This window comes from Lutjanus erythropterus, chromosome 3 (genome assembly GCF_056507025.1).
Source record: "Lutjanus erythropterus isolate fLutEry1 chromosome 3, fLutEry1.hap2, whole genome shotgun sequence".
Taxonomy (NCBI): Eukaryota; Metazoa; Chordata; class Actinopteri; order Lutjaniformes; family Lutjanidae; genus Lutjanus; species Lutjanus erythropterus.
Genome location: NC_139319.1, coordinates 26,113,433 through 26,136,311, shown reverse-complemented (window position 1 = coordinate 26,136,311; position 22,879 = coordinate 26,113,433). Strand labels below are relative to the sequence as shown.

Sequence of the window (22,879 nt, the reverse complement as noted above, 5' to 3'; positions counted from 1 at the left end):
TGATTTACTTCTCTGTTCTTAGGTTTCTTGCGGTTTTATTTGTGGCTCACTGAGTGTGGTTCAACAGCCAGAAATCTAAGTGCTCAGAGGAGAACCTGACTGACACTGTGTTGATTCCTCAGTATCTTTGATATCAGAAGTGAAGAAGTCCTTATATTTTGCTTTGGATAAGTACTTTTTTGACTGACTCCTCTTGTTTCTGTTAGGGTGAGGCGGAACAGGGACAAATTAGTAAATTAAAATTATTATTAAACAATCATAATAACAGTTCAGTATTTTTGATGTGGGGTAATATGAGATACTTATGCATTGTCAGAGCATTAGTTCGTCTTTTTACATAACACTCAAGTGGTTGATGCAGACTGTATGTGAGATGTGAGCATCCTCTGATTTACAAAGATCCTCAGACTGCGTTACCCTCAGACAGGAGTAGCTCTCCAGGTCTGTGGACATAGCTTGTGCTCTTTAGCCTCCACTCCAGATGTTTTGTTGTTGTTGTTTTCTGCTCCTGTTCATAAAGGTATGCTCCTGTGTCGACAGTGAACTGCATTTTGTTGCGGCTGTCATAATCACTCACGAGTCAAACAGCTGATCTGCAAAGTGCAGCAGAAGCACCTATAAGCATAGGAATATATGGAAGGACTACAGTTGAGAAAATTTAGTACCAAAATGAAAAGTTGTCTTTTGGCAATGTAGAGTACACTTTTAGAGATGTTGATTTTTTTTTTCTCCTGACCCCATCTGCAAGAGTACAATGCTGAGTTCCTGTACTGGGACTTTTCACCCCTTCTACGCAGTGACCACCATCTACTGAAGGTAATGCAATGACACTGCCTAAGTAACTCAAATAAACCCACTTCAAATATAGTGAATAATCCCTTTAAATAAGTAAGATGGTTGTCATGTCTCAGTGAGTTACAAAGCTCATACACAAAACAAGCTTTACATTATCCAGTTATTTCTTTCATACAAATTCATCAAGGTCTCACAAAATGTTCATGCATTCCCCGTATATTTTTTAAAAAGGTATCAGGCCTTCCTTTGATAACAAAGGTTAAGGATTTCTGTGATGCAACTCCTGTAATAATGACATTTTATTTCATAACTGCTGAGCTATTATCACTAAGGCTGCATTATATCTCACACAGAGTGGGAAGTTAATGTCAAATGCTTTTTTTCAAATGTTGTGGGCGAGACAGCATGTTCCGTACAGTAGCCGTCCCGTTTGGAGAGACAGCGAGCTCCAGTCGTTCCAGTGGCAGCAAGCAGTGAATTCAACTGCAGTGTGGAAGTACACAAAGTTACACAACTCTAAGACCAGCCTTCTAGGCTTCTTTTATCTGTATTATTGGGGAAGTTTATCGTCGACAGGAGCTCAGTGTGTGAAGTGAGGACTCACAGCCTGCTGTTTATGCAGGAATAACTCATCCCAACTTCAAAAGCGCCGTCCTCTCCTGTTTTCTCAGTTCAGAGTATCAGGCTGTAGCTGATAACGACTTTAAAGCCACAGCAGAAGATGAAATAAGTTTCAAGCGTGGAACAATATTAAAGGTAAGTCATTGAATTTGCTTATGAGTTGGCTTATCTACATTTTTTTTTAGTTTTAGTTAAATTAAGTTTGTTTTCCAGTGTAGTTTGTAGCATTTATATTAAATCTACTCTTGCTCTTCTTTTGTTTTCTACAACAAAACTATGGCATATAAGACCAGTTTTTTTCTGCTTGTGCTACTTCGCTTAAACATTTTTTATGGTGTGATACATTTTCTAGTTGAAAATTTATCTGGTAATTCTGCTGTATTACAGATACAGAAGGCTTTGCTGAATACATATGCAACAGCTGTACAATGTAACCCATCTCTCTGATTTGTGCAATTCAGCCAGTAATCCATGGTTCAAAATGAGAACAGGCTTCTCTTTTTTTCTGTGATGCTCTTAATCATGTCTGCAGAACTTTTTTTGTCATTAAAATGGGACAGGAAATCTCTCATATTCTCCTGTTTTAAGCACATTTTGGCTAAAATACCAAATACTGGGTGTGTGAGCAGGGGTGCAGCACAAAATTCTAGACCTTGTGCTGGCTTCACTTGGTTTGATTTGGCACACTTGTCTTGGAGGCGAGCTGTTTGCAGACAGCTTCTTCGTCTAACATCTTGCTGAGGCTGTTTATGCATGTATTCTTCATCTCTGCAGTATCAGTACGTTTGATTTATTAAAGAATATCACCTAACAAAGGTCTCCTATTTCAGTGTTAAACACATTTTATTCCCCAAAATTAATCAATCAGGAAGTGCAGTACAGTACATTATCCCTATACAGCTGAGAGTGAACGCAAAACGGCAAGATAAAGCAGATATCTGAAATTACAAACAGTTGTTGTCATTTTGTGCCTTCAGGGGAAATAAATATAATGCCAGTAATGGCCTCTGTTGTTGCTATTGCTTGAGGTTTCAGACAACCTATTTTATGCTTGTGTACTTAAAAAAACAAAAAAACAAACAAACAACTTATTATTTTGGGCTTTTGTGCCCAATATATGGGAGCATGGGGGGTGGGGGTGGTTGGCATTCAGCAAAAGAGCCATAGGCAGGAGTCAAATCAATGGCCGCTGTAGAGGACTCATAGTCTCAGTACATGGGGTGAACTTTGTACCAACTGTGCTGTCAGGCTGCCGTGCTTGTGTAGAATCAAGGTTAACACAGCAGTTGTCCTTTGTGCTGTTTGAAACAAACATCCTCCTTCAAAAGTGTGCCTTAGTGAGTAGTTTTTAACCCTTTTGTACATAGTTACTCTTGCCTGCAGGCCTGAGTGATCTCTCACTGATTCAATTTTCTGTTTTGTTTTTGTTTTTTTTTTTTGTTTTTTTCTTCTTTTAAATCTTCATATAGTCTTGTTTGGTTATTGTTATCATCTGTGAAGGAGTTTGCCTTCCTTACACTCAGGTTAAGGTGATACGATATTCCCATCCACAGGTACAGAGCCCAGCCCAGCCAGGGATCACTAATCTGAGCAGGCAAGGCTAGAGGCTCAAGAGCAGTCTCTGTAGCAATAAATTAACTGAATGTCTACCTTCTGCATTCCAAGCAGCCAGCAGCCAGCAGCTGGATTGATAAGACAGTTCCGCTGAGGTAGGCAACCAGGGTCATAACCTATCTAGTGGACAGACTGTCTGCCTTGTCCTAAAAGAGAGCATGGATAGTCACCATGGCTAATAGACAATATGATTTTGTGTAGGAAAGGTGAGCATAGTTCCTTGTTTAAACACATGTCCAATAGAATTTGTACACACATTTACCTTGGTTAATTTATAACCTTTAATGGTAGAAAGTAAGCCTTTTTCAGGTCCTCATTAATGTCTCTCCCCTGGAAGTAACTTTCAGAATATGCTCAGCAGTCACAATGTTTCACTAGTATTGCTGTTATTAAATTCTCCTTTATTTAGCTTCATTAAATTCTCCTGAGTAAATCATCAGCGTCTCCTGAGCTCTTCTTGGGTGTCTGAGTGAACCATTCTGCCACAATCTAAATGACTGGCATGTTAAATTTAACAATAATTTGTCACAGTGTGAAATTTCAATTTGTGGAGATCCCTAAAAAAGTATATTTATTTATTTATTTATTTATTACATATTAAGAATTTAAGTAAGTAAAAACAATAATAGCATGTAGAATTTTTATCACAGTTCATTTCCCAGTCAGAATATTCAGCAGAAAATTGTATTTTGCAGCTTTGTTGCAGACATCAAAACTGGTCCAGCTCAGGACAAATATTCCAAAACAATGCATTAGCTATCTGCTTTTCTCTCAGTTAAGTTGCCTGTAGGATGGCTGGTGTTGAAATACATAATGAGGAAACACACAGATTTACAAGCATGCATGCAGGCAGCCAAGCTTATTTCAGCTAATTGACTTTGGCTACCTGTGACACCCACAGTGGGCAAAACAACACATTTCAGTCTGTCACTCCATCTGGTATTTAGTGAATTGTGGCTGCTGTATTAATGTCAGCTGAGAAAATTCTTCATCCAAAACATCCAAACTAGTTAAGTTCTTTCACTTCGCAGCAGACACTCAAAGTTCCTGGTTGGTGGCAGTAAGAGGAGTGTGTGACAGTTCAGTTTACTTTTGGTTGAAAGTGTGGCATTAAATATTCATTTACACTAAACCTGCTGTTTAATGGCTATAGAATAATGACACCATCTGTATTTGCCTAATAGCCTTGCTTTCACTATGCAAATATGTCTGCCAACAGGCACAATGTCTCCTTTCTAGACTAAATAGATGAACAAGTTTATGTTTTTTTTTCTGCACTGCACATCATTAAATTAGTTTATGCCTGTTCCCAAATTCAATATAAATTTGTCACAATTTAAATGTATCATTGTTCATTCTTCTCTCTTATTTTCAAAGTGGTGTTAATTATTTATTCACGCTCTGAGGAAATGGAAAATAATCTGGTGTTGATGTGTTGTGGGCTAGTGCCCTGTAGGTTATGGTTAGCAGTGATGGGAATTCCGGCTCTTTTTAGCGAGCTGGTTCTTTTGGCTCGGCTCCCTAAAAAGAGCCGGCTCTTTCGGCTCCCAAGTGGCTCCTCAGATTTTTTGTTGCTCAAATTAATTTATTATGCAAAATAATGTAAAATGAATTACTAATGTAAAAAAACATACATTATATCAAATGTTTATTATTTATATGGCCTTATTTATACACTCAACATACTCAACATGGAGGAGGGTACTACAATATTAAGCAGAGTGCTTAATGTTGACAACAAACACCACATATTATATTAATTACTAATTTTCTGTGTAATTGTAATATTTAACACTGGATATATTAGTCTTCTGTTGTGCAATGAAGTTTTAATCTGTCAACAAGCAGATATTTTGTCTGATAATAATAAAGATTATATATATGACTTATATATGACTTGGTTTTACAAGGCAGATAAAAGAACAGATGTTACATGTATCAGAAGGAGGATCTCTTCTATTTTAACCTCAATCAGTGATCAAGAACGCACTTTATTTCTTCAGCTATGATCGTGGTCTGCAGACTACAGGTAACCTACAGGTGGTCTCTTCCTCTATTCTCTCTTGACTCTGTTGAAAACTGTCCAACTTGACTGTAGATTTTCGTCTCCACTTCCTGCTGCGGCCGCCTGATCTCATCTACTTTCCAGGCGAGGCGCAGTTCATCTCAAACGAGTGTATTTTCTCACCTTTCAAGCGTGTTGGTGAGGTGCTGATCACTGAAAGTAGATTTGAAAGTAGAAAAAAGCATTGCACACTCTGGCTCCATGTGCCTTTCTCTTTTATTCATCAAGATGAGCATGTCAGTCTGAAGAAGGCCTGAGGTCTGAAGGCCTTTTTCCACTTCAATTGCACATGAACAGCAGTGATAGTTAGATTTTACAGTGCAGTGTAGGTAACATGATATAAATTGTGCTGCTAAATCAATACTTCTTTGTACATTCACAAGACACTGAACTTGGTTGTAAAGTCTGGTTTCTGAAACTTCTGTATGTGAGAATTAGTCTTCCTCAAAGTGGACCTTGGTGTTCAGAAACTAGCACTGCAGTCCAAATAGCATGTTTGAGTCATACAACATTATACTGTAATACTGACAAGGTACAGCAAGTCCTACACTGTAAGTTGATCAGCTGTTTATAACTGTCAGTTATCTGTCAATGTAAAGCAAAGCCCGTTATTCTGAAAACCAAAGCTCACTGCTCTGAAAACACACACTCTACAGTAGGTATGGGTTCAAAAGGGTCAAAAGGCAACAACTGAGCAGCTCTGAGAGGATACACTACCTCAAAAACAGAAAGCCTTTAAATCATGATGTTATGATAGTTAGAGTTGGAGTTCAGTGACTTCCTGCCTAACTGCCTGCCAGACTCTGGTAACATGTTGCACTAAATGGTCTGGTGGTGCTTGGTTTTGGCTTTTCCTCTTTTAAGAAGGAAAAAATGTCAGTCTGGTTGTAAACTTTCTCCTATTAAAGATACAGATGCTTTATCGTCATTCCAGAACATGTTATACCTGACAAAATGAAATGAGGTACTCAGGTCCAGGATATAGATTAAGCATAATAACGAGGAGCTAGAGAGGCTGACGTGTTACCATCTTGAATCTACAAAATGAATCTACCCAATGAGCTCAACAGGACACTAAAATATATCTCTGAAAACAATGCAGTGCCAGAATCTTGAATTATTGATTTGATCAGCACTGCGTAGTTTGATAGTTTGTTGTGAGTTTCGTGAGCCTGGTGTGTTGTGCTGGACAGACTCATTTACATAAAGTTGGGGTCAAGCTGTGTTTATTCAAATACAGGTAAGGCTGTATATCCATCATGCATCGCACGACTGAATCTCCCACTCTCCATAGCAAATGAGTGAATGAGTCTGTCAACTTGACATGCATTATCCTATGTGGTCTGCTCACTGCTTAATAGTTGTTGCAGTCATTCAGTACATGACAGGGTTCTGAAATTGATCTGAAGTTACAAACACAAAATATTCTTCTTAACTCTGTATTTCAGTGAATATGTAAACACTCCCTAAGTCTCTGTCTCATTTTATACTGAGGTGTTAGCTTTCTTTGATTCCAAAAGCTTAGTCTCACCTGCATGTACTGATCTTATTACACCACAGGAATATGCTGCACTTAATCTCTTGTTCTGACCTTTCTTTGAGGATGTTGTGACATCTGTCTTTGCTTTCTGAGTAGTTTAAGAGGGCTTGTGTTCTTGTGTTTCTTTATTGTCCTGTGATTGTGATCAATATTCACATAATTGAACTAGAGAAGAGACACTAACTCTGCTATGAGACGATGTGTGTCTCCATTTGCTGTCAGAAGCGATTGACAAAATAGTTTAAAATACTGAACAATAGCCCAGTTCACGTTGACAGTACCTCATTGGCAATACCAACCAGATTCATTTTGTCCTCAAGGTTAGTTCTGGTGCTTTTGTTCCAAATAAACCATACATAGAAGCAAAATATGCACTAAAAGCAATGCCTCTGGCACCTCAGATCACAACACAGAATAGATTTTCACTGATGGCAACAAATTGATATATTTGATGCCAATGCAGTATTTGAGTCAACCAGTGTAGGTGACAACTTAACCCTCATGATCAAGTGGAAGCATATTGCCAGAAATAAAATAGCATTGCATTAAAAAAGCATGGGTCTGCATTGATTTGTGCAGTGATGTGTGGCTTCATGTACTAGTGAGAATAATATTTACTATCTAGGAAGTCAGGTTTGTGTTATAGTCTCTGTAACTTCAGCTTGAAAGAATGAAAATGCATATATGATGTTAAAGCTGAGTGTTCACAAAAATTGGAGTTAAAATGAAAGTTTATGTTTATTAGAAAACCTAGCTACATAAAGATAATCTTTACCTTTTGTCAAGATTGTATAGATGTTAGGGGTGGAAAGGATACCAGTGACGTCACCGTCATTAGTTCCACGCTCGTCCACGACACAGATTTTGCTATACTGTAATTACCGTGATAATTTTTTAGTGTATTAAAGTTAACATATTTTACTGTTGCATGCAGGTAAAGGGCTATGCAGTAGAGATCAATATTCTTCACGAAAATGAGAAATTTTCTACCCCTGAACAGAAGCACACCTTAAGGTAAAACCTCAGCATGGAGAGAGTAGAACAGTCAAAACACTAAACAACACTAAACGCAACAACAAGAAGTGTGGGTTCCCAGCCTGACATTTAGTGTGTTATTTGTTGGTTTTAATAGTTGTTGAGGCAGACGTATGACATTTATGTTAATGAATTTAGAATGAACACAGCCTGTGCAGCAGTTTGAAATTGACTGCAGCTGCCAAGTTTTACTGGCTGTGATCTGTCACTGTCTGACTGAACAGCCTTGTGGAAGAGATAGTTTACGATTCTTCATCCTATAAACTGACAAAATTCTTTAAAGCAAGTCATTTGGTGTTTTCAAAATCATTCTAGTCATTCTGTATATATCATCCATATTATATTTGTAATACTGTACTATAATGTCATCACTGCAAAAAACAAAAAATACTGTGATATAAATTTTAGGTCATATCGCCCACCCCGAGTAGACGTCGCAGACCACGTTTTAATTGACATCTGCCTCATCAGAGTAAGAAGCTATGCAATGTACTGCTGTGGACAGAAGCAGCAGCAACATGTATTTTAGACATCTAAAAAAGGAATACCTGAAAATAAAATTTATTGTAGTTTAAGTGTCCGCAATATTTAGAATATTTCCACTGTTTTACTTTGCCAGCTTTAGCAGCTTTATTTCCCAGTTGTTGAGTCGGCTCAGACTCTGAGACAAATGAAAGAGGAGCAGAGAGGTTTTGTTGCGCCCGTTTGAGTGGAAATACTGACGTTATTTTTATGACTGATTCTTGGAATTAATTGCGGAATTTTTAAAATAAATGTCAGAGCATAATCACACCCAATTAGGGCTGTGACATGATTTTTTTCTGTGCAGTTGAATGACCTGCCATTCTGACAGCTCATTCTCATGCATGTCTTCTTGACACACCTTTTACACCATTATTGCATCCATTATTACTTTCCATGAGACTTTTACCTGCTTAGCCTTGACTGAACAGGCAAATTGCTACCTTGTATAAAGGAGAACTGGCCATTACAAAAATACATGCAGGCAGGATGTCAAGATTTTTGACTATACAGAGATTCAGAATGGGTCTTATACCTATTCTCCACTGTTAGTAGCATGACGTTAACCCTTGTCGCTGCAGCCCTTAAAGCTGTGGATTTTCAGTGCTCCGGCACAAAGCTTGCTTCATGAAGTGGGGGAGAAAATACACCCAATCAATTTCAGGCATGCATTCAGTCACAGACATAGTAATCGATTTAATCCCCCTCTCTGTCAGCCACACTGCTCCCTCAGGCAGGAGCAAAAAAGGTGACAAACAACCACATTAGACTTCCATCAGACTTAACTTTTTTCAGCTTCTGAAGGGGGGCTTGCCAGAATGAGTTTGGGAACCATGAGTCAAACTCAGAGACATCTTAAAAAAGACAACTCTGTCAAACGACAAATGGACTTTATCCTTCTTCCCCTTATACCAAAATCAATAGCACTATTAAACTTGAAATGAGTAGGGATGCACCGATACTGATGCCAGCAGTGTGTATCGGTCCGGTACTGTCCTCATATACTAATAATCATACTCATAAAACTACTCCGATACCCCACACCCGATACCACATCACAAAAATTAGCCGTTAGACACAAGCAAACTTTTAAAGAACCAACATGACGCAGATTTCAAGGTGTTTGCTGATGCTTACCCTTTTTTTTGGTTGCATCATCATTATCATTATCATTATCATTATCATTATCATTATCATTATCATTATCGCCGTTATTGTCATCATCCACTAATGACTGCAGTGACTTTGGAAACTCTCCATAAAATTCCATGCAAGTCCATGTAAAACTGAAACAACTTCATGGAGCGCACCTGTAGACCGCAGCCAGCCGCTGTCCAGTAGATCCCTGCAGGTGTAAACTAGTTGAATACCTCGACTATTTAATCCGAAGACAAAGAAAAAATGCTGCTGCCACCAGTCTGTAACCCTCTTTTCTTGGCTGCTACAACTTCTCTTTGTGTATTTAATCTTCACCAAAACGGCCTGACAGCAAAGTACACCCAGCTTCTCTCTTTAGGGTTCACAGCAGGATAAACAAAACTGTTGCACACATGGCACCGCACTCATACCTGTCCCCCCTAAACAATGGCAGGTAGGAACTAATTAGCTCTTAGACAAGAGGGACATGAAGAAGAAACTTAAAAACAACATATGTAATGTGAAATTCAAATACTAGTGAAAATGCTGTAACTGAAAATAAAATAATTATAACATGTAACACCATTTGTAACAGTAAACTTAATTCTTTAAGTCCATAATAATGTTGTGTAATTATTATACTGAAATGTACCATGTACACAGTAAACTGGACAGCTTAATAAGGAACACAGAATTGGTAACTTACTACAAATAACCCAGACATGTAATGTGTATAGTAACTATTGCTACACTACCAGCAGGAAACAGCAACAATGAATTGTTACATTTAGAAAGTGAGGAACATGTGATAAAAACACATTTTTTAAGGTTATTGTAAGAACTGTAATGGCATTATTAAGTACTCATATGAGTGCTCTGTATCAGCAAGTACCCATTTGTTCTTGTACTTGGTCTGAAAAAAGTGGTATTGGTGCATCCCTAGAAATTAGTCTAATCAAAACTAGACAATGCTTGACTGCAGTGCCAGCATAAGAACACACAAAACACTCACACTGAAACTCTGAGCTTGTCTAAACTTTACCCAGAGGAGCTGCATTCGTGAACACAAAAGTGTGTATCATTAGCCCCAGATTTAACCAGATTCCAGCCCCTTAGTCCTGCGGGTGAGCCACATGTGTGAATACAACTGCTCAGTGTTGGTGTGTTGATAATGCTGTGTGGTGTGCAGCTACTTTGTACTCTTTTCTGCGTGCCTGTATTGCTTTGCCCTCATTTGGTGATAGTTTTGTTTTCCTATCTGCCAATTCATATCAGCCTACATTAGTCATATTCTTCAAATCACATTTTAATGTCAATTTCGTCATCTGTGATGTGAAAACAGAAATGATAAGTGTAACGTCTTGCTCATAGTCATGGTTATAAAATCCCAGTGCACCATGGAGCGCTTTTTGCTGCCGGGCGGGCAGACTAGAGTCACCACTGATCATGTGTAGAAGCCTTGAGACTTGGTTTTTATTGATATCAATTTAAAAACATGATCATAATTACAGATGAGTCCTCCTCCTCTTGCACACTCTGCAGATGCTACCATTCACCTAAACTATACAAAGTATTTGCAACATGTGAGAACATGTCTCATGCGAAAATGTCTGGTGTGCTACAAGTGTGAAAGGTAAAATTTATTCATGTTCAGTTTTCATGTGTGAAAACTGCCTCAGATGTATCATCTGTGTTATGACTTTGAACTCTGCTGGTGTTATTGGTCAAAGACCTTCAATAAGACTTCTTTTGGGAGCTTGACAGCAGAGCTGTTTACTACACTCAAAGAAAGGAGTGAATCAGCAAAGACAGAGATGAGAAGGGACTGTGAGCAGTTTAGACAAAGTGTCAGCAATGTTGCACTTGAAGATGCAAGGACCATGCAGAGTCCTTTTCTGTGGAAGTTAGAGACTTCAGGTTGTGATTGTTGGTACTCTGATGGCCTGTGTTCATGCAACCTAATTTTGTGAAATTGTGTATAATTTCTATAAAAATGTAAATGTGTTGTATTCGAATCTTTGATGCATGTCAAAAGAGGAATGAAAGGGTTTTTCTTGGGCAACACATAATTGTAGGCTAGTTGTGTAGAATCATAAGCCTGTAACACAGATTCCAATCTCAATTTAAAAAAAAAAAAAAAAGTGTTTTTAGTGCAGCAGGCTTGGTCTCCTCACTAGTCAGATTTATAGTCAGGAGAACATTCGTGTTTGACGGTCTGGAAATGGACATGTTTTCTGTAATATCAAATGCCTCTTTGCAAACACTCAAACTCAGGTCAGGGACAGTGAAAAAATTGCAGTAAAATCTCAGATGGTCCTCTCCAGGCAAACAACAGCATTTGAGTATATTTGCAAAAACAGATATATACCCTTCTGAAATAAAAAAAAAACAAAAACAAAAACAGTCCATAAGAACATGAAAATATAAAATCTTTGAGATACCCCATCAGAACAATGCAACACCTGTTTGAGATTCCATGGACTGCACCAAAAAACATGGTTTCACCAACAAGGACCACACCATATGTTCAGTATAAAAGGTAGTTTATTGGATTGGTGACAGGATTTGAGAAGGATGGTCACGTGCACAGGACTGATTTGGGGTTGAAGGGTAGGATGAAGGGGTCAAGGGGAGGGATGAAAGGGCCAAGAGATGAAGGACTTGAGGAGATGGATGAAAGGGTCGAGGAGGTGGATGAAGGGGTCGAAGAGAGGGATGAAGGGGTTGAGAGTAGGGATGAAGGTGTTGAGGGATGAAGGGGTGGAGGGAAAGGATGAAGGGGTTGAGAGTAGGGATGAAGGTGTTGAGGGATGAAGGGGTGGAGGGAAAGGATGAAGGGGTCTAGGAGAGGGATGAAGGGGTGGAGGGAAAGGATGAAGGGGTCTAGGAGAGGGATGAAGGGGTTGAGGGGAGGAATGAAAAGGTTGAGTGGAGGTTTGTGATCGAGCTGCTAGGAACCTGAAGGACAAGACTCACGGTGGGGACATGTCTTGATGAACTTTGATGCTTCATCTCCCAAAAGGTTTACAGGACTCTGAGAATGGGCTCTTAGAATTACACTGAGGTGACGTCATGATGTAAGTATGATAAGTCTGAGTCTTGATTGAGGTGTGGATATGCAAGTGAGAAATGGAAGGAACTGGAGCTCTGGTGATTAGTTTGATAAAGAAGTTGGTACTACTGAGGTAATTTTGATGGTTAATGCTTGATTTGAGAAGAGAATGAGCATAAGCGGTGAAACTGGTTACAGATAGCATGTTGACAGAGGAAAATTGTAAGTTGAGCAAGGTGTGGAAGAATTAGACACACTATGCTGTATGTCCAGAGGGTTTTAGGAGCCGGGTGTTAAGTATCATGTCTTGTGAGGCGGTGGGTGGAAGAGCTGAGGATCCAGTTGAAGATTGAGGCAGAAAAAGGACGGATTGGGGTTAGATGATGAACAGAGTTTGAATTTGAAGGATCTGAATTTCTTTGTTTAAGTCATTGGCAGCAGCTGAATTAATGAGAATGATTCTGTGGACTGCTCGTGCCCCCAAAGAAGGGCAGCAATGATAACAGGGTATGGCTTGTAGAGGGTGGAGAAAAGGATGATTCTGGTGGCGATATTTCACTGTGAAAACTACTAAAACAGGTTGAGGGTGCTGCGTCAGTACAGGGTTTGATGTCTTTTGACTGGGTGATGTGGTCATCTTGTAAAAGAAAATACCATTCTGGGAGGCGAGGACATTTCACTGAGGTGGTGGCTCGATTTTACAGAAATCATCCAAAATGACAGTCATGGAGAGATGGACAGCAGCAGATGGGGACAGTAAATAGGAGAGAAAAGACCGACCTTGAGGAATGATGCATATAGCAAAATGGCGGTGACAGAGCAGGAAGAGAAGCGGGTGTTTAGTCTGATATATGGTTTAATGTCTTGGTAGGGAGGAAGGCCTGGAAAGTGAGAGTTGAGGGTAATGGGGAAGCATTTTAGGGATATACAGGGTTACTCTGAAAGCGCTGGTAAAATCAGCTAACTGGTTTTCTGAACATGTTGAACAGCCAAAGAGAAGGCGGCATGTCATGATGTGTCACAGCATGTGCACTACAGCTCAGGGCTGTTTGTTTTTGTCTTTTGTAGCAGAAAACACTCGGGAGGACACAGAAATTGCACCAAGCTAACAATCTAGTACAGACGGTATTTTTTTTTCTGTGATTCATGTTTTGAAAAAGCATCCTTTTCTATGTGCACCTGTTAGTTAAACAGACCCACTGCCGACTACCAAAGTCTGAGAAACTGGTGAAACACTATTATTCTGTTTGTTTATGTCCTCTGCGTTAAAACACTTATCAGCCTTCCACATCAGCAAATCCATTGTTTGGGATGAAAAACAACTGGAAGGATTTTTCTCTCTCAGTTTACTATTTATGCCCTGCTGTCTCTGTGGTCATTATTCTTTCAATCTTAATAACATCTTTTATCTGTCACAAACAATGCCTTAAATTAGCAAAGTACGCAATTCTTTGGGTTTAAAATTATGGAAAGATGGAGAAAACATGCGAGTAAAAACCCTTTCTCAATGGATGATAATCATCATCATCATGCTGATCTGCCTCATCTTCATATCCTCATCAGACCTTAAAATGCTTGGACATCAATAGCGTATACTTACTGTCTTTCAGACAGCGGGCTAAACACAAAACTAGAGTGATGATACTGATGTTGTATGAAACTAGATAACCCTAAGGCATCCAGTGGAATAACCCTAAAATTGCTGCAACAAGACATAATACAACATGGAAGTGGCCATCATAATATTCTAAACCCTTATATACACTCAGCTGTCAAACACCCAGACCCACACACTCCCACTGTGTCAACATTTTAACAGAGTACTCTACCGTCACAAATTGAATTGCCTTTTCTCATTTGGATCTCACAACATTGCACACAACATTGTTCTGTTAAGTGAGTAAGTAAATGGATTTTGTGTGAAGGACAGCTCTCCTCTGAGCTCTGCTATATTTGCTGAGTTAAAACTTAATGAGTTAAGGACAACACAGAAGGTCATTGTTGTTCCATGCTGCTTTATATTCACTGGTTCAATTTTCAAACATGATTTTCAGAGTGAACAGCCCGTTTCAGGATCAAACAAGTTTTGAGATTTCTTTGAATTTTATTTTTATTCTCATTCTGTGCTGTTTTTCTATATTAATTATTTAATGTTATATTACTAAATCAAAATGGTTCTCACTACTCAAACTAGTGTTTATGTTAAATGTGTCGGCTAGACATTTGCATCTACTCCAGACAAAACTGTCAGCCCAAGTGTAATGCAGACTAACCTTTGCTATCAGAGTGTGCTGAATAATTAAGATAATGTGTAGGTGGATGGTTTTGATTCAGATGAGATTTGATTATACAAATGCTCGACCTTCCTCTCTACCTTGAGCACTAGACAGCTTAAGCAAGCTCCCAAAATATACAGGACACAGAGGAAGTCAGTGCTGTTTAATAAAAATGCTTTGATCACACTTTTTTCTCCTGATACCAAAGCTCAGAGTTTATGTCAGGACAAAGTACCAATCCAACACCTTTTTTTTAAAAAAAAAAATTATTCACATTGTAAATATAGTACTTTTAATTTCATACAGTCTTGCTAACAACACTCTCTTAGAAACATTATTAAATATGAAGTGGTGAATCCAGTCAGTACTCAGTACGCTTTATAATTGGATTGGTGCATCCATACTTTATAAGCACCCAGGGCTTGTTGAAATGCAAACAGGAAAGGTTATGTTTATGATATCGAACCAAGTGTTCTGATCTGGAAAAATTAAGCGGATCAGAAAGAGGAGCTGGGGCTGAATAATCCCTCATGATGCAAAGCTGACTGATGTTCTCTCAGTCAAGTTCAGTATTTTCTCTTAGTGGGACACCTCGGAGTGCAAAATCTTCATGTAGTCAGGTACAGTGAACACAAGGGTGGGGTTGTTTACTGGTGTAAATGGTGAATGACTGGTTAAGAAGCAGAAGAAGAAAACAAACTATCAGTAGTGTTTATACATATGAATAACACTACCAATGCAAGATAGTTTTCGCTCCTTCTTGAATTTGACCAAATAATCATCAATGAATTGCTAGATATCAGACTGAATTCAGTCAACTTGATACATTTAATTTCCATATTCAGTCTGACATTGCCTCCAATCTGACCAATTTCCCAGGAGAAGGGGGGATTTGATTTTCCTTAACCAATTGCCAAAGTCCAGCATCATTTTTTAAGTTGACATGGGTGCGTTGCCATGCCAACAGACTTTGTTTTTGTCCCCACAGTCTTTGGTTTTGTTAGAGCATGAGTGTGTGAGGGGCAGTTAAATTATTTTAGTCAGCCATAAAGTGTGTAGATTGAAGTATCAGTAGAAAAGAAGTTCCTGTAATCTTGCTGCAGTGTCTTCATGTACTCACAGCAGAGTTTGTCCACACTGTGAAAAGCTAATGTTAACAAGTTAGTGGCTACAAGTCAAGCTTAAGACAATTAAAATAGCCTAAAACCAGAGGTCTCCCAAATATGGCTCTGAGCTGTGGAATTAGCTCGCTCAGTGGCGCGCCTCTCTGGGAGCTGCAGGCAGAGAAACAAACATGATCATTTGATTGTGATCAGTTATCAGATTGATTGATCAGTTCAGCAGGCCCAGTTTCCCTTGACCTGTTCCCCATTCTCCCAGTTTCCCTCCTGTCCCTTTGCCTCTGTAGTTTTCCACTCTCCCTGCCTCTGCTCCACTCTACCTGCCAGCCGCTCCCACCTTATCAGCCCAACTCCACTCACCTGCAAGCACAGCTGCAGCTCATCCCCAGTCAGCCCAGTATAAAGCCTCTCCAGCACTTTCACTCCTTGCCAGACTGTTCTTCAGTAATTCTCTGCAAGGCTCTCCAGCCCTAATTCCTGGATTGTTTCCCTATTGCCTACCCTGCCCACCTCTGACTCTCCTGCCTTTCCTGGTTCCTTGATTTTCACCACAGCCTTCTGTCCCTGACTGAGATTTCTGCCTGCCTGTCCCTGTGGCTGCTTGGTGTGTCCGTCTGTCATCATCTTCTGGTCCTAACTTATCATCTGCTCATCCCTCGTCGGTTCTGCTGCTTCTTCAGCCTGGCCTTCTGGTTCTGGACTGGTTCTGTACGGGTCAGAGGGTTCACGTCCTCCCCCTCGGTTCGGCTCAACCCAATCCCCGAGCCCGAAACGCAGAGACTTTGGGTGGGCTCCAAGCCTGAAGAAAGAACGGTTCCCTGTGTTTCTGTGGCCGCTCAAGTTCCTGCTTTTCCTGTTTTAATATAAAGGTCTTTAGCAACTGTCCCAGATTTTCAGTGTGCTGCTTCTGGGTCCTTGGAAACACCCATTACAGATTGATTGTGTTTTTTTTGTGGTCACAGGCTGACAAGAAGTTAGCTTGTATCTGCTATTTAGCTAACTGCTAGCTCTGCTGTGACATAAACATGTTATTAAAAACAGGACCTTTTTCTTTTTCTGTGGCTACAAACATAACACACAACTTTTCATTAACTATTATGTTGCAACCCAAGCTCATCTGCACTCTTCTCTTCTTTAGTTGACTGAATGACTGACCACTATAGACAAGCTAGACACTATCGAGGCTGTTTTGTTATTACTCCTCTTTGATTCTGGGACACAGTTTGACAACCTTTGACAACAACTGGACAACAGCCTTAATCCCACCCTGTGGCACTGACTGGTCTTTTCTTTCTTTTTTCTTTTACATGAGAAAACCACTGTTACTTGTCAAAGTGCCAGGCCACAGTATAGGTCAACTGAATGGATTTGGCAGATTTAAAGGTCTGGACTCAGGCAAATGAACTGTAATAAGGACACAAACAAAAATGTGTTCTTTACTCAACATAACTTTAAGAAAAGACAAGAGAGGATCAAAACAACCTGATACTGATGACCGATTTTTCATGTGATTGATGGCAAGAATCAAATAGTCGCCATTCTGAAACAAACTTCCTGCATTAGAGACAAAATATGTAATTTTTCCACGTCCCCTGGAGGGACACAGAAGTGTTTTCTGATAGAGAGAATTTTCACTTGAACATGACATGCTGAAATGACTGATTCTGTGGTTCTTCTTGGAGGGGGGATGGTCTCATTTTACCTCATGTCTGTTATTCATTGTATTTTCACAGTTGGACCTGCAATTGTAAAATCTACAGTACTGCATTAGTCTGTGGTGTTGTTCTCAAACTGTGGGACGCAGATGTGCTACCTAGTGAAACTTAGTTGAACAAATATGATCTATGTAGGAAAAATAAACAAGTTTTCTTATGCTACCATGCTGACCTTTATTTATTTTTAATCAACTTGGATTATTTTATTAGTTGTTTCCCCAGTTATGATCAGTGAACAAAATGCTGGTGTGTGTTAAGCTTTTTGGCTTTCTGAAGGGAGTCATGCCAGATGCCAGAAAAAGTTTGAGAACCTCCACTCAATGCTGATGATAATTTTACCAGGAGCAGTGAGTCATTACATGTTTATTGCATTCATTTATATTCATGACGTTCATTACATGCCTCACCTATTTTAAAAAAAACTTTTTCTAAGCCATGAATTTAAGTACCACGAATTGAGTCATTTTTAATGAGCACTGACTGATTCCAAGTGGATCCCTGGACTGACATACGGTACAAATAAACTCCTGCCAAACAATCTCTAATTACTTTCTCTGGACTTGTTGTAACATTCAGTTAACACAGAATGCGGCCCTGAGCAAAACATTTCCAGCACTGTCAACCACATTGTAAGACAACAATAGTGAGGAGTCTCAAGCTGCCCCTGAGAGGATCATTCATGACGCAAAACACTACCCACAGTAAAACCAGGTAAAAAAAAGACATACAATGCTACACACACAATGTACTGCAGCAGTTGAGCATGCATTAATAGATTTTGTTTGTTTGTTTGTTTGTTTTGGCCTCTTTGAGGCATTGGGATAGAAATGTTAAAAAAAATAAATAGAGAAGCAATTTATGAAGAAATAGTGATGTGAGTACTGTTGAAAAGCTGACGTGGAACTACTAGCCCTAAGGGAGTGAAAAAAAAATCAAATTTCTCCCAAGGGGGACTGAGAAAGTGTTCTTTTTCGAGCTTTAAAAGGTGAATAATATCAGTAACGAATGAAAGATGTGGAATACTTTAAGATTTGTTGAAAAGCTGATGCTTAACTGCACTGCTGCTTTTAATTTGTATGGAGAAGCAGCTGAAGGAGTATTAAGAGATGGAGAGAGGGTTTATTTCTGAATAGGATTTAAGTATGAATAAGCAGATAGGACTTTAAAAAGTGTGAGAATGAATGTGAGAAGTTCTGCATGCGAGCGTCAAACTGCATCTAATTAGCTCGTCTCAATCAGCTGTGTGTTCCAAAGGTTGCCATGGTGACGGTAACGGTTTTGTGACTCCTGGCGAGTTAATTTCTTAGAGGTTTTAGCTGAGGGCATCTCTCATTCCAGCTGAAAGACCTCAACTCTTATTGCCCAGAAAGAGCAGATGTGTGTGTAGGTTGACCAGACACACACACAAAAAAAAAAAAAAAAAAAAAAATCAGACACACACACACACACACACAATAGACTATGCAAATTACAGCTTATGTCTTTAATGAATGAATAGGCCTACATTTTAATTAGGAGCCAATATAGTTATCCCAAGTAGCAGCAGGCATTATTCACTTAATTCAAGTCTTTCAATTCATCTGCCTAACGCAAATCTAACTATTGCATTTCATTGAAAATTAGGCACAACAAATATTAGACAAAATAAAACCAGATTAATACAAAACCAGAACAAAAACTAATCTGTAAAAATTTAATTTTAAAACTAAACTGAAATAAATCTCAACTTCAGGCAGGCCCCGCACAGGCTCTGAACACCTCCAGCACCGTGGAGAGCACCTGGCAGAAATACAAGAATATCAAGGGCCGTGTATTAAAGTCTAGCACAACACCACAGGCCCACAACAGTCTATATTAGAAACAATTTTCAACTTACCTTAGATGTTCCTCTTGCAAAAAACTGTTGCATACTTGCATACTACAGGTTGAAAGGAGAGTAGGTGAAGATTGTGGGTCGGGTAAAAAGCAAAAAGACTATTGCACAATCTTGTGCCTTTGCATTCAGAGATTTAATAATATTTAAAATCTTTGATTGCAAGTGCAAAAGGCAGTGTGCAAGACTTTTTTTTTTATAAGAATCTAAAATATAAAACATATTTGGCCTTGTTTTCATATTTTTTGCTTACTGCTTAACTCCATATAATTCTATATTTCATAGTTTTGATGTCTCCAGTATTAATCTGCAATGTAGAAAAATATAAAGATAAAGAAAAAGCATTGAATGAGAAGATGTGTCAAAACTGATGACTGGTACTGTAAGTGTCTCCACAATCCCCAACTGTCATGACAGTCACACAACACTCTTCATTCAGTTCATTCATGTCAAGTTTCGCTCTTATCTGAGGACCTTTATGGCATCACAGACATGGAAAAATGTGAACTTGCTCTTCAGTGCCAAGCTTGAAACATTCTTTTAGTAGATACTGTCTAGTTGTTGTTTTCAACGTAGTTGAGTGAAGCCTTGTAAAAGTTGTAAAAATCATGTGTGTTTGCTGCTGTCTTCTGGTCTGGAAACTGTTGGAGGATAGCACTGGTCTCCATCCCAAAGATGTTGTAGTTGTTGGCGTTTCCTCTTGAGAGTGAGCATCATCTCATAGCTCACAAATGATCATGTCCTCTCCCTCAATATGTGGGACATGGGATAAGGGCACAAAACAGGACGCCTGGTCACCCTTGTATACTGAAAAATTTGTGAATCAGTAAATTAGAGCAGGACACGTCTCTGTTTCTGCCTTCCTTCTGAAATTTGTTTTCAGTTTACGCTGGAGCTTATGCAACAGTTGCTTGGCACTCCTGTCACATGGAGGCTCACAGTGTTTACAGCCTCTCTCCACGCTAAAGAAGATGTCACCCAACTCCAAACGTTCTACTCACACACTAATTCTGAAAAGGGCTTAATATTCAATGAAAGTTAAAACTGCAATTGTGTAAAAAGTATAAATGATGTAAAAAAGATTAATCAAAGAAAGTTTGAATAGATTTTCTAACTGAAAGTATGAATGAGCAGAAGGCTGTCACAATACCAGAATTTGAAATTTATCTACAAAACTACTATTAAAAAAAGATACTCAATACCTCTAAAATAAGAGGCAATATAAATAATCCTGGCTTAATCAGAGGACTAGTGGTGTATCCTTTTTATAATGTGTTGTTAAAGTATCAATATAGGTCAAGTAGGGCTGCAAAATTTTAATTTCTTAGAGCATACGTGGTCTTTTCAAGTGGGATGCAGCTGTTCATTTCCCAAAATCATCTGGTTATGGGAAGATGGGAATCAGATTTCCATGTCACCGCTATACACTTCCTGGTAATGCACAAAGCTATTTCCAAGAACCTCTTTTGGAAATCCCTTAAAGGTCCACTAATGGTTGTAAATCTCCCCAGTAGACAAAATTGTGGATCCAACAGTAAGGCAAATCTTACAAGTTTTGTCATGACTCATGACAAAATATACTGAGCTTTGTATATGACCAGGTACAATGCAGAAACAAGCCCTCGTCTATACCACATCTAAAACATCTAAAAGCTGTCTTTTCTGCCCAGTCAGTAATTTATGCCTGAAGTCATCTTTAACCTTTTTTTATATTCAGTGGTTTTAAACCAATCCCTAATGGCACAGATATAGCAGTAACAAATCCCTACCTCTTTTTATTAGTCTTATTCACTTCATATTCTACCCATCCTCCACTTTCTCCATCTTTTCCCCGTTTTTTTCAGGTAAAAGAGAGACCTAAAGTGTGGGAGGGCATTAATAACCCATATTTAGGTGGAGGTGAGGTTTTTGTGTGATCTGTAAAAATCTGTTCCATTTGGACTCTCTCTATATATATACTCTATACAAAAGAATAACGGTGTTTCACTTGTGCATTTATTCACCTCCCTTTTAAAAACAGCATCTTTTACTATAAAAGTTGTTGTAACTGCTGCTGAGATTATTTTTGTTGGTGATTTGCCTAATTTTCTCAGTATGACCGATTGCCCATGCACTGCAGCAGTGGTGTAACTGGGCTGTATTCCACATGGGTTTTTAGGTCAAAGGGGCCTGACATTGGTGTAAACTTATTGTTTCATTCTTCAGCTCCGTTTTATATATTCACACACATTTGTTTTGTCTCTGCTCCAAACCATGGATGTATTATGGTCTAAATGCGCACCACCGTCAGAGCATCTTGTTCCCATGACAACTGACCAGAGAAAGACACATGGCGCGTCATGTTTATGGGCTTCACCTGTGGCTGTGGCCACACCAAACAGCTGGGGCGGATCCAGGTTCGGTCACGTTCAGATTACCAATACTGTTGGTTTTTGTGACAACCCTAGTCTCAAGTCTGAGATCATGATAGCGCCATTTTACAGCAGACAGTGCTTGTTTACCTGCTGTGGCCGTGCTGCTGCTCGGACCCGTGTCTTCACTGGCCTGGCTGCTGAAGAGATCTGTCAGTTTCGTGCATTTGGCCGCATCTTCACTTAACTTTTTTTTTCTTTTTTGCCCTACGCTTATCTGCACCTCACATCTCTTTTTCTGGTGGCTTCTTTCTTTTCAGCATCTTTGCAAATCTCCTCTACCTTGCTTGCTTTTTTCTTTCTTTTTTTCCAGAAAAATAACGGTCACCGTCTGAGCGGCTGAGCCAATCACATTCAATAGACGCATGAATCAGTTCAAATTGGGAGGGGCCGCTCGTATCCCCCCTTATATGCAACAAAATGCAGTGACCTAGTCCGACGTTACACTCCGTGCTACCTGCCGCTGCAAGGGTCAACCGCGGCAGCATTACATTAAAAAAATAAATAAAAAAAAGTTTGACCACAAGAGGGTCCATGGGTTTTCAAAACCCACCAACCCTACGTCATCTACGCCACTGCACTGCAGTCCTTTTCACTGTTAACACCATTGTTTGTCTGGGAGTGTGTATACAGCCAGGCTTCTGATTTCAATTTATTTTATTGATTGTGGGTCTTTTTGAGTACTTGGTCTAATTCATATTGTGAGAATTACAGAAGAAAACAAGCAAAATGTGTTAAAAGTTAACATCTGCTGTTATATTTAGCTGTTTGTCATAAATGAAGAGTGTTTTTGTACTAATTTTTGCCATACCAGTGGTGTTTCTGTAAGGATGGTAATGGCTGTCGGTCAGTCCACCAACCATTAAATGTATTGACATGAAAATTTGAACAGACAGCAGGATGATAACATAAGAGTTGTAAACAAAGCCAGTCACAGAGAACCAATAAACCACTCTTTACTAAAATGTAAGGATCTGGTTGGCAGCTACCAAACAATATCCAAAAGTCGCTCCAAATGAAGGAAAGAAAACAGCCTCAGGGGCAAAGGTATGTTCAATAAACAACTGGTGAGGACAGATGCAAAAAATTGTTGTATCTCTGT

At 39.2% G+C, this 22,879-nt stretch overlaps 1 protein-coding gene across 1 annotated transcript in view; it reads left to right on the top strand.

The window, feature by feature from the left end:
- The first annotated feature begins 893 nt into the window (after nucleotides 1–893).
- Nucleotides 894–22,879, top strand: part of grb2a (growth factor receptor-bound protein 2a) — a 43,221-nt gene continuing 21,235 nt past the window's right edge. Inside the window, 2 exon segments of the mRNA XM_084714474.1 lie at nucleotides 894–910; nucleotides 1,467–1,551. Coding sequence (XP_084570600.1) covers nucleotides 894–910; nucleotides 1,467–1,551 — 102 coding nt within the window.